The 17,293-nt window shown below is 37.0% G+C and overlaps 1 protein-coding gene across 4 annotated transcripts in view; it reads right to left on the minus strand.

Moving 5' to 3' along the window:
* Window positions 1-290: 290 nt before the first annotated feature.
* LOC136866378 (UPF0547 protein C16orf87 homolog) overlaps window positions 291-17,293 on the minus strand; it is a 105,533-nt gene continuing 88,530 nt past the window's right edge. For 2 of the 4 annotated variants that reach the window (XM_067143274.2, XM_067143276.2), the window contains exon 4: window positions 291-804. In XM_067143274.2, the coding sequence (XP_066999375.1) occupies window positions 583-804 (222 nt within the window). In that variant the 3' untranslated portion in view covers window positions 291-582. The remainder of the gene's footprint in view (window positions 805-17,293) is intronic. The other 2 variants (XM_067143277.2, XR_011017935.1) reach the window with 2 other exon arrangements.

A 17,293-nucleotide genomic window follows, 5' to 3' on the forward strand; every position in this document is an offset into this window, starting at 1 on the left:
TCTATTTCATCTCAACCTCTCCAGGGAGCTCATTTCTTTGTTCTATCTTCCCTTTCTTCATTCCCAGCATCTCCTGCTACAGGAATGAAATCTCTTAAGATCCGTCCTTAATGAGAGTAGATACTCACGCCCTCAATGATGCTCAAAAAGTAGGAATGGGTATCATTCTTTCACAATCCAGTGTTGTGTATCTGTGAGATTTTCCTCGATATCGGAAGTTAAGAGTGCATCTTACAACCAACCAGAACACAGTATATATTTCTTATTAAAGAAGACTAAACATTCAAAACTGCATTGATAAATATATATTTTCTTTCAATCTCCAACAACTACCGTGTGCTGTTGGCAAGGAACACTAATGGGATAAAATGTGATAAAACACTGATTTACCTCAATCACAATTTGCTACTGGCTCATAATGTCAGCAAGAAATTATTCTTTGATCCCCAGCACATTTATCAAGTCCTATCACATAAGTTCAGAAAAGTATCAGTATTTCAACACTTTAATAGAACCACTGTAACACTACCAAATGTCTAATAAATAACATTATATTGCCTTCAAGCACACTCAGCTGTACTCTCACACCCTCCATGATGTTATACACATTTTCCTATTAATCTCTGATAAGATAAGAGAACATTTATAATCTTTTTCGGGAGAAAGTGGGGATACGTCATCCTCTTCCATCTCTCTTTCAACTTTCACTGTGCGTTTCCGGTTCTTTTTCTTCAGTTGATGACTATCATCCTCTGTCGTCTGTTCAACATGTTCATCTGTACTACTGCGATTGCGCTTCCGCTGCTGAAATAAAGAATATATTTGTAAAAGATTCTTAAAAAATTATACAATTTAACAATTACACAATAAAATGGCAAATTACATTTTTTGCTAGATTTACATAGCAACCATTTCATTACAGATTATTATCTGGGGTCACAACTCTCTAAGAAAATTATTTCCTACTACCTAGTTGTTTTAGACTCTTGCTAACATATAGACAGGGGGACTATGCAGCTACCTTTAACCTGTAGTTATTTATTCCACTGAAACTCCATTGTTTCATGTAATGGGGCTTCTCCATCCCAAACAGGAAGCAGGTTGTTTAATACTATCTCTGTCTCTCAGATGTAGGCCTAGTCCATCACCATAACAGGGGACCAGCCTTGTACATCATTTCTTTAGTTTTCATTGGAAAAGAATTAACAGTTAAAGAAATCATGGACAAGGTATAGTAATGCATATACATGCAACGGAGACCTGAACAATGAAAAAAACGATGAAATGACAGTGGAAATAACATTTTTAACCCTCCAACAGGCATGCTGGGGTATAAAGTACACCAATGTTAATTTTTTCAACTTGGCAATACTGTAGTCTTTATAGGGCTGTTTGCTTATCTGCTTTTCTTGCAGTGTGACCTTGGTGTTTGAATGTGTTAGCAGGAATATCTGTGAGTGAACCTAAGCGGCTCTATTTTTGCTTTAATTTGGAGTGAGTTACAAGCGGGCTACAATGTAACCCATGCGTCTGATGGAGTGTTTTGACTATATGAATTTCTGAATATTTCCAAATACATCAGTGTTTAAAACATAATATTAGTAACTATTTTTTCCAATTACAATATTTTCCCACTTCTTTAAGACATTGGCAGTTGGCACCTGAGGAAATAGCCAAATTACTTCATGAACAGTAGGAGGAAGACAACTTGGACAGTATAGATCAGATTTAAAATATTAACTAGCTGATGTACCTGTGCTTCGCTACGGAATTCTACAATGTATACAGAATTCTATGTTAGGTAGTGTACATGTTGTGAGCTAGATTGTATTATATTGCATAGCTCTTAACGTTACCCTAGTAATGCGACGGGGAAGTCACCAAACGTCTTTTCTCATATGAAGATCGGGTTAGGGAATTTTCATTGTAACGGTAGGCCTGCTTGTCTAACATCAGTCACAATCAGGTTGGGGAGTTTTCATTATAATGACAGACACTCACTCTCCACCTGTCTTTTTACATCCTCAGAAAGACAATAAATCAATCAATCAATCAATCAATCAATCAATCAATCAATCAATCAATCAATACTGATCTGCATTTAGGGCAGTTGCACAGGTGGCAGATTCCCTATCTGTTGTTTTCCTAGCCTTTTCTTAAATGATTTCATTGTAACGGTAGGCCTGCTTGCCTAACATCAGTCACAATCAGGTTGGGGAGTTTTCATTATAATGACAGACACTCACTCTCCACCTGTCTTTTTACATCCTCAGAAAGACAATAAATAAATAAATAAATAAATAAATAAATAAATAAATAAATAAATAAATAAATAAATAAATAAATAAATAAATAAATAAATAAATAAATAAATAAATAAATAAATAAATAAATCAGTCAATACTGATCTGCATTTAGGGCAGTCGCACAGGAGGCAGATTCCCTATTTGTTGTTTTTCTAGCCTTTTCTTAAATGATTTCAATGACATTGGAAATTTATTTAACATCCCCCCTTGGTAAGTTATTCCAATCCCTACCTACCCTTCTTATAAATGAATATTTGCCCCAATTTGTCGTCTTGAATTCCAACTTTAATTTCATTCTGTAATCTTTCCTACTTTTAAAGACGCCACTCAAACCTATTTGTCTACTAATGTCATTCCACGCCATTTCTCCGCTAACAGCTCGGAACATACCACTTATTACCCACTCAGTAACATTAAAAGGCACTCGGTTACAATTCAAAGACACAGTTAATAACTTAGGGATGATAATGGATAAAAATCTTAGTTGGAACGATCGTGTAACAGGTATATGTCAGCGAGTTTTTTAATCCTTACACTCCCTTAAAAAACTCAGAGATTTACTCCCCCAAAATGTAAGAAAACTGCTTATCCAAAGTATGGTAATGCCAATATTTGACTACTGTGACGTTGTATACAGTAACCTGAACGCCTCACTTTCCGTCAAGCTCCAAAAGGCACATAACGCATGCGTTCGATTTATTTCAGATATACCCCTTTACCGTGTATGCACAATTGTGCGGGTTCGTATTTTATTTATGTCTGAGCATATTTGACATTTTCTTGGCGCTAGACCGGACTGCAGTGCTTGTGCAGGACACGTAGCATGTACTTCAGCTGTTTTTATTTAGTACTTGACCACCAGAGGGCAGGAAGAAGAGTTTAAAAATACAGTTCATTAGCAAGATGGCAGGAAGCAGTAATGCCTAAAGTAAGTATTTATTTATTGCATTCATATTAATCTAGAAGCTTTACTGAATTGTGTAAATTGTGTAGCAAACATAAATTGTGAACTTACATCATCATACGTAATACCATGAGGTTTTGAATGTTGATACGCACATATGTGCGGGCTAGGTTTCCTTACATGCAATGCATGCAGGAGTGCTGGGTGCTGTCACAAAAAGGACTGTGAAAGCAAAACTCGTACTCTACATGAGAAATGTAATGTGTAAGATTTTAATAGTTTAAAATCGTTCCACATTGTAAAATAGAACATTTGATCATGTACATGTGCATATTCACATGTACTGAGTTGAATATTTTTAATTTTTTATTTTTTGTAAGTAGTGAATGAAGTCCTGACACACACAATTGTGTGGGTTCTGTTTTTCAGCCGATAGTTCTTATTTTGTAAAATAAACTGTAAAAACATGTATTTGAGAGCATTTTAGTAAGTTTTTGACGTTTTGACACCTCCATATTTCTTTCAGGCCTGATGACAAGTTGCTGCTGCCAAAAGGGCAGTAAAAGCAAAACTCTTCCTCAGTGTAGAAAATGTAATGTTTACTTGTGTTTGAACGAAGATTTAATTGTTTTAAATTATTCCCCACTGTAAAATAAAACATTTGATCATGTACATATGTATATTCACATACAATGAGGTATTATTTCTTTTTTGTAAGTAGTGAATTAAGTCCTGACACGCACAATTGTGCGGGTGCATTTTTTCAGATGTTAATTTTTATTTTGTAGAATGAACTGAAAATATATGTATTTAAGAGCATTTTAGTCAGTTTTTGACGTACAAACAAAAATTCACACCGCCAGTTTTCTTTCAGGTCTGAAAGGGATACCAAAGTTTAGCCATATTTCTCCCGCATTTGGTAGGCTTTCATAGCTACGCTTAAGAGAGCGACGAAATTTACACACTCTTTCCCTGTTACATCGTATACTGAACCTTAACACACCTGAATACCTTGCCACACAATTCCATTACCTAGCATCACCTTCTAGTATTCCTACCTGATCATCATCCACCGCAGTACTAAGCATTCCCATTCACCGCTCAACTGGCTACAGTAGATCATTTGTAGTCGCCGCAAGCCGAATTTGGAATTCCCTACCTGCTGAAATTAGGAGCATGTCAAACCACCTCCACTTAAAGAAACTCTGTCAATCCTGGTTAATAGATAATAATAATTTCTTATAACATAGTAGGATTTGATCATAGCTAAGTTATTAGGTTAATTAAAACACTTAATTGATACCTTAAGATATTAAACTGTAGATAATTTAGTGTATATTTACAGTAACTCTTCATGTAGGAGTATGTATGGTCGGACAGAATAGCAGGCTTCATAGCCTGAGTCCCGCCATATAAAATAAATAAATAAATAAATAAATAAATAAATAACATGCGATAAAATTCATTTTTTGGTCCAAATTGAAAGTATTTGTAATAAATAACACTAGTAGGATTTTATTGTTCACCCATACTAGTGTTATTTATTACATACCACTTAGTCGAGCAGCTCACCTTCTTTCTCCCAGTTCTTCCCAGCCTAAAATTTGCAACATTTTTGTAAAGCTACTCTTTTGTCAGGAATCACCCAGAACAAATCGAGCTGCTTTTCTTTCGATTTTTTCCAGTTTTTGAATCAAGTAATCCTGGTGAGGGTCCCATACACTGGAACAATACTCTAGCTGGGCTCTTACCAGAGACTTAAATGGCCTCTCCTTTACATCCTTACTACAACCCCTAAACACCCTCATTAAACACCCTCATAACCATGTGCAGAGATCTGTATCTTTTATTTACAATCCCATTTATGTGATTATCCCAATGAAGATCTTTTCTTATATTAAGACCCATCTACTTACAATGATCCCCAAAAGAAACTTTCACCCCATTAACACAGTAATTAAAACTGAGAGGACTTTCCCTATTTGTGAAACTCACAACCTGACTTTTAACCGCATTCATCATCATACCATTGCCTCCTGTCCATCTCACAATATTATCCAGGTCATTTGGCAGTTGCTCACAATCTTGTAACTTATTTATTACTCTATACAGAATAACATCATCCGCAAAGTTTTATCTCTGATTCCACATCTTTATTTATATCATTTATATATATATAAGAAAACATGAAGGTCCAATAATACTGTTTTAAGGAATTCCCCTAATTAATACAGTGTCAGATAAAGCTACGCCTACTCTAATTCTCTGAGATCTATTTTCTAGAAATATTGCCACCCAGTCGGTCACTCTTTTGTTAAGTACTATTGCACTCATTTTTGCCAGTAGTCTCCATGATCCACCCTTTCAAATGCTTCAGACAGGTCAATCGCGATACAGTCCATTTGACCTCCTGAATCCAAGATATCTGCTATATCTTGCTGGAATCCTACAAGTTGAGCTTCCGTGGAATATCCTTTCCTAAAATTGAACTGCCTTCTATCGAACCAGTTATTAATTTTGCAAACATGTCTAATATAATCAGAAAGAATGCCTTCCCAAAGCTTACACGCAACACATGTAACGAGTAAGTTATGGTTGGTATATTATAAAATGGTGGTGATACAGTGCTGATGATGATGCTTGTTGTTTAAAGGGGCCTAACATCGAGGTCATCGGCCCCTAATGGTACGAAATGAAAGAACAAAAATGTCAAATTCATCCACTGACCAAAAAATAATGTCGCCATGAAGAATGAATGGATGGACATGAACCCAACAGCAAAAAAAAAAAAAAAAAAAGAAACAAACAACCAAAATACAGTGGATCAGACTCAAAGATCATACATAATTGATTACTGACCAAGGGACCACTCATAAAGCACGATGATGCTTGATGTCGAAAGGGGTGCAAAATCCATGTCTAAGGCCCCACAGAATGGTACATGTTGCGAGTAAAGTAGAACTATGGTATTGGCATGTTGGGGTATTAATCAAAAGTAGCGAAACTCACGGTGTTCCACACAAGACGGTACTACTCAGAAGTATTGTACTTCGTACAGGTAACGCAGACCTATGGTGTTTCTCACACGATGGCGCCACTCATAGCCAACGCAAACCAATGAGTTTCCTCACCTAGGTGTACTAGGCACGGATGCCGGTCCCACGGGCCCCGTGGTGTTCCTCACAGAGTGGATACTAATCAAAGGCAACGCAAACCCACGGTGTCGCTCATATAGTGGTACAACTCACAGGCTACGCCCAGACCCACGGTGGTGCTCACATGGGTACGACGCACGGGTACTGGAAACCCCCAGGCCACGCTCATGACTACTACTAAACACAAACCCATTTCGTACCGAACATAGTGGTACAACTCGCAAGTACAGGCAACCCATGGTGTTCCCCGCGTGATGGTACAAATCAAAAGTAGTTTCATGGTTCTAATTCAATCATCCCTTGGTCGCCCCTTTTAGTCGCCTCTCACGACAGGCAGGGGATACCGTGGGTGTATTATCCGTCAGCCTCCCCCACCCACAGGGGGTGTGTGTTTGGTCCGCGAGAGGTATTTTATTTCCCTCAAGTCCGCCGCCAAGCCGGTGAGGACCCCCCTATCCGCCACCTGGGACGCGCCACGTGGGAGAGGCGTAGCAGGTTCGTGGGTGATACAGTGCCTTACATAGGTTATAGTTGGATTATGTGAAGACATTTGAGTAGTATGAAATGATACAGAAGTGGATTAAGAAGAAATGTAACATTCAAGCAAACAGATGATTATGGAATAGTCTGCGTCAAGTCAGCGTGTACATGAGAGTTGTTGAGATGAAAGAAGAAATACGATGAGGAAATATGAAACGGATGATATAGATATATGAAGAATGAGTGAATAAGAAGAAGAGAATCGCTGAAGAAGAGAATGATTTGTTGCAAGGATTATATTGAAAGGATTGATGCAATTTGAGGTTAATAACATATATTTAATTCCATGATGAGTAATAATTCTTAGGTATTCCATATCCAGCGTTGAATGTGAGTTATATATCTCACATATAAATCATAGAGACAAGCCCATATAAGGAAAGTTAAGTAGAATGTTAACCAACATTAACCCAGATTTCAATCACAGTCATGTTCGCTTAATAAATAGGAGTATATCATACTTACCTATTACAATTATGCTACCGTGAGGTTACTAACACATAATTGCTAAAGATATTGGTTGTTAGAATCATTTTTTAAATGGCATACCATACTTATTTTCATAAATAAAGATGAATGAGGTGTCGTAAGTTAGTGATGACATGTTAATATGTTGTATGTGGTACATTTATGCAGTTAACTTAATTCATAGAATTTATGAGAGGAATGATATCCACATGAGCTGCTGGTAATGATGATAGATGATAATTTTTAAGAGTGTATATGTAGTAAATGACTTATCGCTCATCTTTTTCCTGACGTATCCACATATAAGAAAACTGAAGTGATTGAAATCATCGATATTATCAAAAGTACTGATATCCTCAATATTATTAATTAACTACGTACATACATACATACATATCCCACGTCGTTCCATTAACCCTCAATCGGCGCGCTCTTCCGACGAACACCGCAGCGATTATTTTCATAATTTATCGTACGGTCTTGTAATCTAATAAAAATGTTGAAGTTTAATACTGTGGCAAGGAAGTTTACTTTTATTTAAATAATTTAAAACATTTTCATGTAGTCAATGACCGGATTAGAAAAATAAAAACTTGATGAAAATTGAGTTGATTTACAAATAAGTGTTGAAAGCTTAGAAAAATAACTTTATTTTTTCTGGTTTGTAAAATGGAAGCTATTTGAACTAGATATATATTTATCCTCCCCTTCATCCATTGTCACTGTAATATTCCTGGCATAAGTAATCATAAATTAAAACACAGTTTTTTTTTTTCCAGAAATAGTTGTATTTCAAATGAAAAACTTCTACTTTTACAGCATAACAACCACCTTTGTGAAAAACATGTATATGAGAGAATTATACAATATTTTACGTATATTTGAGTTCATATTCAAGTTCAATTTTGCACTATTTTTTTTATGTGAACACTGAAGAATTATTGTCATTGTTTTAACCAAATATTGGTATAGTCGACAATCTTTTGTATAATATCGTCTGGAAAAAATAGCTCCCAGGTTTCAATTGGAGTTTTGACATTCCTGGCTAAACCTTTAGGCCCTGTAAGGCGTGTTACAATATTATGACCTGGTCTACGACAAGTCCTTGCAAATGTTGGGTGCGCACGCCATTCTGTCTTACCGTCCTTGCCTGTCAAATTCACTTCAGAAACACCAGCACCGCATCCATCATTACCAGATAGCTCACTATTTGTATCATGGTCAGTAACCTGAAGATTGTCAGTTTCACCTTCATCATCACTTTGTGGCTGCTGTCTGGAAATATCTTCTGCTGCCTCATCAACTTCTTCTAATAGGCATCCTACTTCTTTGTCTCTGTCTTTCACAAATGCAGTTATTCTTTCATTTTCTTCCTTTTCAACACTCTCTATCAATAATCGGATCCTTTCCTCTTCAGCAGGATCCATATTGAGATGTATATGCACACGAAACTAAACGAATCTAGTAAAACACAGCCGGGCGCGTACTGGTTACAATGACCGAGAAACAAGTTACACTAGCGGGCGCATCGGTGTAAAAGACCGCAGACTGACTCGAACATCTACCTTTCTGTCCACAGGGTGTCTGAGGAGGGGCCACCCTATCAGGTGGCCAGACGATCCCTTGGGGGAGATAGTCTGGAGGAGGGGGGGGGGGGCATAGCTGACTTTCAGACGGATTCCCTGACCAAAACTTTTAGTGGTCGGTCGTTTAGACCGCTACGCGCCCGATTAAGGGTTAAGCGATGGGTCAGCGAACGAGGCTTCTCCACCAATTGCGGTCTCTTTAACTTCTCTCCTTCAGGGTGTCCACCAAATCCAGATTTTAAAATTCCCTGACATTTCCCTGTTTTCCAGACATAAAAACCAGTTTTTTCCCTGACACATGATGACAAAAAACACAATTATAAAGGAAGTGTCAGTAATATTAAAATACATTTTTAAAATTTAACATCCAAAAAAATAAGTGAGCAATTAATGTGCATATTAAAACTTGGAAGTTTAATTTCGTCTGATTAAATTCACTTTAAGTTTTTTTTACATGTATTACCATTACTGCTTCAGTGAAGAAACTTTTGTAGCCACCAACGACTCTAGCTTCTGCCATCACCCTCCACTTCTTTACTTCTAATTCTTTCAGCAACAAAGCGGCCTTTCTCTTATTTTTTGCAAAGAATCTTCTACTTCCAATATTTCACGTTTCTCCTTTAGATTTTGAACGTACAAAGCATGAGCACTCCTTGCAGCATGGAGCATGTTATTAATGGAGACCTTTTCAATTCCACCAGGGTTTGGGATAGAATCATATATTATTCTTTGTGCTACAAGGGATACTTGTAGCATGTTCTCTATTATAATTTCTTTATTAACAGGAAAACCACATTCAAATGAAGCATTTCCATGAAACAATATTAGTATCATTTTGAGAAATGAAGCCAACTTTTCTGTTTTCAAATTTACTATGGGAAGAACAGTGCGAAGCCAAAAGTGATTAACCTCTCGTCTTTAGAATACAAAGAATTCACTTCTTTCAAAGTATCATTCTCACAAACAGAAGTGAACTCCCTTTGTACATGAATGGCTTCATTACCTGAGATCCATTTGTTTTCAATAAAGGCATTTAAAGCTATCCTTAGCAGTCTGCTGCTTAGAGGCTACTTGGCTACACTTGGATCAAAACAAGAAATTAATTTAGTCAGTTTATATGCTAGCGGTGAGCAGATGCGGCCAACAGCTGGAAACTGCAGATGATGACGACGATATGCCAGCGGTGACCTTTCCAGTAACTATTTGCACAAAGCTACCATTCCTCTTAGACAATCTGTGCAAAACACTAATATATCTCTATCATTTAATCCAGGATTGCCACGAAGTGCTGCTTTAACAGCATAACCTATGTCAATTTTAGATGCAGGCAGAAGATTTTCTTTACTGTCTAAATACGTTTTAGGAGATCTTCTGAAGACTGCAGTGACTCAGACTTAACAAACTTTGTCATGATATTTATCATCAATTAAAGATTCATAAAGGAGTGATGCAAATGGGAGATCTGTCTGAAACTTTTAGGAATGGTTCCAAATCTTACAGAAAACATTATTTCAGTATCTACTGGCATTTTCAGGCAAGGTTTCAGCCAATAGTATTACCTACGGTGCCAAGGGCCACTTACAATTTTCCAACTGATGCTTCTGTCTCACTTCATGCTGACGAATTTCGTCAGCGGCCTTGGACATATTATATTTATGACAATCATGTTTATGCTTATGTTCACGCCCTCATGTCGTTGGCTTTATATTATTACCACTTTGGTTTTCCACTAACATTTTTAAATTAATTGTCTTTATTGGAATTTTAATGGAAGATTTTTTAGTCTCTGACAAGATTTTAGTTTAATCATTGACAGTGTTTACATTAGCATCTTTATATATTATATCATTTTTCACATTTTTATGTCCCGAATTTTAATAACTGGCTAAACTTTTAGCTTCCACTTTTAATATTAGTTGTACTCTTGATTGCTTTTAGGCTGAAGATGCCCTTAATTGAGGGCGAAACATGTCCCATTTAACTGTGAGTCTATTTATGTAACCACTATAAGTGGAAATGAAAGTACTGAATAGGTGGATTAAATTAAAACACCTTTATTGTTGTTGAACTGGTTCCAAATCTCCAACAAGTGATAATAAAAATGACAACTTGGCCTTAAGAACCTTATCTTTAAGTGAAGTTGATACTATTTTGAAGCTGTTACAACTTGGGATTTTCTTGTCTCTGTTTGTTCCTTCCACATATTTTTCGACATTAGGTAGGATATCTGTAGCATGTTCAACGACTTGAAAATTTTCAAGCCATCTTATAGCACAATATTTCGAAGGAAATACGTTTGAACCTGAATAATGTATATAATCAGCACGACTTGCAGGAGCGTAGCAAAACAAGAAGTGAAGAGCACGAAGGAATTCTGCAATATTCCACTGGATTTCTTTTACTGTCATTTTACATGAATTGTGCACACTATGCAAGCCACAAGATCCAATGTTCAACAAAATAGGAACATCTAGATCATCTAATAAATTACCAAAATCCTGAAGGAACTTTTTATTAACATTTGGACCATCCACTGAAATTTGTAATTTTTTTTAGATAGAGTCCTTGCTGTGCTTGCAAAAAACCATTTAACAAATCTGAGGAGGTAGAGTGACCAAGAAACATGGAATCAAAATAAGAAGTGCATACTTCATTAGTATCAGGATTGAAACAATGAACTACTACACTGGCCTATCTGAGAAACTTTATTCAGTGACTTGTCAAACCCAACGGTGAAATGTGTGCACTTACTACCCATCTCAAGAACTTGTTATGGAAATAGAGAGCCAAACCATGAGTGATTGTACATGCAACTTTTGTTCTGTGCAATTGAACTTTCGAAGCTGTTTCAGAGTCTGGAAACATTACTGGAAAAAACTGAGAACGCAATATAGGTCTAATTCATCGAGCTCACCATTCCCCAACAACACAGAATATTCAATAGTAAGCAGATCAAAACAGAAAATTCGATCAATCATATAGCTATTGATATTATTGAATACTTCACATTCGAGATCACACTAACTTTTCATTAAAATTTATTCCTGGCATAAAAGACATGCCCTAGATTAATGTTATAAAAACTGAAAAATGTGTTTGTATTATGCGGATAAATACGGTATGTCAATTTTATCTGGCAGAAGAATGAATTTCCAGATTTTTTCCTGAATTCCCTGATATTTCCAGGTTTTCCCGTTAATTATCAAATTCCCTGACATTTCCCTGTTTCCCAGGTTTTCCATACGGGTGGACACCCTGCTCCTTCTTCGATGCTTTACAAAGTATGTCCTCTCTGTTGAATGTCAATCTTCACCATGTCCTTGTACCTGAGTCTTGGTTGCCCTCTTGGTCTTTTGTCTTCAAGTTTTAGATCGTACATATTTTTTGGTAGTCTGTTATCACCCATGCGTTGCATATGTCCATACCATCTCAGTCGCTGCACTGTTATTTTGTCCTGCAGTCTTACAACTTGAGCCTGCTTGCGGATTTCCTCATTACGGACTCTGTCCCTCCGTGTTTTACCGATCATGCTACGGACAAATTTCATTTCTGCTGCCTGGATTCTACTAACATCTTTATTTCTCATGGTCCATATTTTGCAACCATAGGTCAGGATTGGTAAGTAATAGGTTTCATATATGACTCTCTTACATTTTGTTGGTATTTTCTTGTTCCATATTACGTCTTTAACTATTTTGTAAAAGTTGCTACCTGCCTGAATTCTGTGGGAAATTTCCTTGTCTATAGAACCAGTATCAGAGATAACACTCCCAAGATATTTGAACTCATGGTTCATATGTAGCTGTTTCCCCTCCATTTCAATGTGTCCCATTGGTTGTCCGTATCTCTTCATGACCATAACCTCACTTTTCTCTTGGCTGAAGATAAGTCCATATTCTTTAGCAGCTTCTGTCCAGGAGTTTATTTGTCCTTGAAGATCTTTAGAGTCTCCCCACAAGCATATATCATCCACGAACAAGATAACTTTCATTTTCTTACCTCCAATGGTTTGGTGAACTTTTCTCTGAATCTCGTTCATCACAGTGATGAAAAGAAGAGGAGACAAAACACCACCCTGTCCTAACCCAGATTTTATATCAAAGGTTTCAGTCATTCCTACAGGTGTCTTGATTTTACTTCAGGTATCTTCATACAAATTCTTGATCCGGTGTATCATGTCATCCTGTATTCCAATTTTCTTCAGTGTTTCCCACACCTTCTCTCTGTTCACTGCATCAAATGCTTTCTTGATATCCAGAAAGGCTAACCACAAATCTCGGTTGTGTTCATAGTATTTTTCCATTAACTGACGGACTGTAAAGATTAAATCAGATGTTGATCTTCCCTTCCTGAATCCATACTGTTCTTCGAAGAGGTTCTCTTCAATAAGGGGTCTGATTTTACGCTCTATAATTCTTTCATAAAGTTTACCAACTTGAGATGTTAAAGTGATGCCTCTAAAGTAGGAACATTTCTTTCTATCTCCTTTCTTGAAGATTGGAATTATGATGCCTGTTTTCCAATCGACTGGTATGTCCCCTTCTTTCCAGATCTTACGAAAGAGTCTGTAGATCCAATGTTTTCCAGAAATGCCCATAGCCTTGATCATTTCTCCATTAATTTCATCAGCACCAGCTGATTTTCCAGTTTTGATGTATTTCCAGGCATATTCTACATCACTCCATGTTAAGTCTAACCCATTGTCAGAAGCAGACTTGCAGGAGGTAGTACCAGTACTGTCTTTTTGTGTAGGCTGCATGCAATTCACATTTAGCAATTCATCAAAGTAAGTCCTCCAAGTCTCTTAGATCTTCTCATCTTCAGTGATCAGATTTTCATTATCATCTCTTAGGTATTAGGAGTGTTCTTTATCTCTTTTTCTATTTTTCATCATCCCATATAACATTTTCTTATTACCATTAACATCCTCTTTCAATTAATCACTCCACTTGTTCAACCACTTCTCTCATTCTTCTGTAACAACTTTGTTTGTTTGTTTTTTAGCAACCCTATATAGTTCCTTATTATGATCAGTCCAGTCCTTGAAATATTTTCTGAACACGTTGTTCTAGTTCGGGATAGCAGTTCTTGATCTGTCATTCCACCATGGAGTTTCCTTGCATCTTCTTGTGCCACTGGTTTGTCCACAAACCTTCTCAGTTATCATTACTAGATTTTCTTTCAGATCCTTCCATTCCTCCTCAACTGTTCTTTCATCTGTCTTTGGTATTACTGTTTTGATGTTTTCTTGGAACTCTATTATTCTATCATTGTCCTTCAGCTTCCAAGTCTTGAGTTTCTTTACCTGTGTGGTTCTTACTTCTTTTAACTTGTTAAACTTGAAGTATCCAATGAGGAGTTTATGATCACTTTCCAGGGAGACTCTAGGAATCACTTTTACGTCTAACAGTCTATTTTGTAGTTGTTTCTTGATCAAAAAGTAATCTATAAGAGATTAACTTTTTCCATCCCATCCATATCTTATGGCTTTTTTGTTTTTGATACCATGAGTTCCCTATTATAAGGTTGTTCCTCAGACAGAGAGTTCCTTCTGGGTTTCGTGGACCAAATCCATGTGCTCCTAGAATACTTTCATATCCATCTCTCACAGTTCCTACTTGAGCATTCATATCCCCTATGATAATAGTTCCATCTCTTCTTATTCTTTCCTCTATGTCTTCTTCAAAATGTTCTTTTTTCTTCATCTTCACAACCAGTCTGCGGTGCATAGATCTGAATGATGTTGATGTTCTGGGAAGAATACAATTTACACATTCCTCTATTTTTGCCACTTAGTGTCAGAAGTTTAGCGTGGCAATTTTGATTACAGTCTCATATTGAATTTTGTGTGTTCTCCTCTTTGGTTGTGATGGAGCATCGGGTATTGAACCGTCATTAATATCATTACCAATGAGGGAACTAGAATCATTATTCTGTTGATTACAATATTTCCATCCGAGGCCCCGTTTAGTTTTGAAAGCACCGAGCTCGATAGCTGCAGTCGCTTAAGTGCGGCCAGTATCCAGTATTCGGGAGATAGTAGGTTCGAATCCCACTGTCGGCAGCCCTGAAGATGGTTTTCCGTGGTTTCCCATTTTCACACCAGGCAAATGCTGGGGCTGTACCTTAATTAAGGCCACGGCCGCTTCCTTCCCAGTCCTAGCTCTTTCCTGTCCCATCGTCGCCGTAAGACCTATCTGTGTCGGTGCGACGTAAAGCCAATAGCAAAAAAAAAAAAAAAAGTTTTGAAAGCAATTCCAAATTATTCAGAAGCTGACTTGCTAAGCCTATCACTTCCGAAGATATTTCTGTCAGGGTTATCTCCCTTAGCCTTTAATAGTCCCCTATCAACCTGCAAGGCAGCAGGCACTGAGTCAGATCTCAGGGATCAGATATTGCCTCTTCTGCCAGATCCGCTGTACCAGTGATTTTCACTTCCGCCTTCACTGCCACTGAGGTCTTCACCCATATCCCTGGGCATGGGTTCTGTGTTATACCCCACAGGACTGGGTCCCCGACTGAACTTAGCCATCCTATCATTCCGGCCTACTGAAGTGTAGGGTGCCCACCACTGCGACGTGGACGCGCCAGACAGGAATTACTCAAGTGGAAGAATAGGGAAGGTGACCTTATCTCCCTTGAGCCGAGTTAATGGTTGTGTATGGTGCCACAACCAAAGGAGATGTAAAGACATGAATACATGAAATTAGGATATTTAAGTCAAGGCAACAGATAATGTTCAATGATTTGTAAATTTTATAACATTAACAAATGTAGGGAGTGTAATCTCATTTAGTCACAAAGGAATTGAACAAGAGATGTGATTTTAATTTACAGGCACAGAATTCAAAGAATTTTTTCAGATCGATTTTCTACTTTTCGATACATAATTTGTAAATATATATATTTAAATCAAAGATCTTTGAGGAGTTACTTCAATCATTAACAAATTTTAAATAAAGAGAGATACTTATTTCCAATGATATTTCATTCTTCTTTTATTTTCAAGATTTTCCATTATAATAAATGATTGTAGTCAAACTTATTGGCATTTTTATGTTATACTAGGATAAGTAGATAGTTATAGTTAACCTTAGGTTAAGAATTAGGAATTTTACTATGCGAAAATAATTGATTGGCGAGATGGAGATGTCCATTGAATTAGTCTAAGGGAATCTAGCTGGTGAACACAGCAAACTGATTATCTCTCCAGACTCACGACCTCAAGAAGCAATGAAAGTTAGAAATTTAATTGGAAATGAGCTAGTCTGAATTTCTTTGCGGCCTGACCTGGACGCAGGAATGGCGCAATACATGCATACAGACAGACAGACAGACAGACAGACAGACAGACAGACAGACAGACAGACAGACAGACAGACAGACAGACAGACAGACAGACAGACAGACAGACAGACAGACAGACAGACAGACAGACAGAAATTACGGAAAAGTAAAATGTGCATTTCCTTGTTACTGTGGACATGACCAATACAGAAATACCATTATTTTCAAATTCTGAGCAATGTACAGACAAAACTCTGATTCATCACTAGAAGTGACTAACAGACTAAATCTGAGCTGTAATTCTGACATCTACAATGCAAGATACATCAGAAATTGGTTCTGAGACTAGGAAATCTCTGATAATAATGGATAATTACATGACCAAGGGAGGCATAGACATGATTGACCAAATGAGCAATATTTACAGTGTTTCATGCATTACAAGGTGATGGCATATGTTAGTGTTTTACTGTTGAACATAGCCGGTATAAAAGCTCAACTCTACTGTTCAAATCCTGAAAATTCCAAGATAACCAAGAGGAATTTCCTGAAATGACTGTCTTTATCTGCTATGAAACCATACCTCATAGAAAGAACCACCATAAAGTCACCGCCATCCAATGTCGGAGTATTTCTCAATATATATCATAGACCTGCAATAGGGATCAGTGAAAAAGAAACATGATGGATGTTTGGATGTTGCTTATATGGTCGAGCAAAATACATTTGTACTACTAATCAGTTTACTTCCTGCAAAGAGTTTGTTTGCAAGAAACATGTAAAACTTATATACATGTGTGATTCTTGCAACAGCAAAGAAAGAGGTGAATGTTCACCCCAAATTTAGTTTATGGATTTGATAGATGGAACAGAGCACATTATATTTGCACAATGCATGAGTACCAGTAGTTAGTGCGAAACATATCATCTTCATTGAAAAGGTTTCAAACGGGCAAATTTTTTTATTGGGGCATTTTCACGTTTAACAGGATATGATAAAGTAAAATTTGCAATTATTAGTGATATGAGTAAATAAAATGAGCTGAA

The sequence above is a fragment of the Anabrus simplex genome, chromosome 3, assembly GCF_040414725.1.
Source record: "Anabrus simplex isolate iqAnaSimp1 chromosome 3, ASM4041472v1, whole genome shotgun sequence".
Taxonomy (NCBI): Eukaryota; Metazoa; Arthropoda; class Insecta; order Orthoptera; family Tettigoniidae; genus Anabrus; species Anabrus simplex.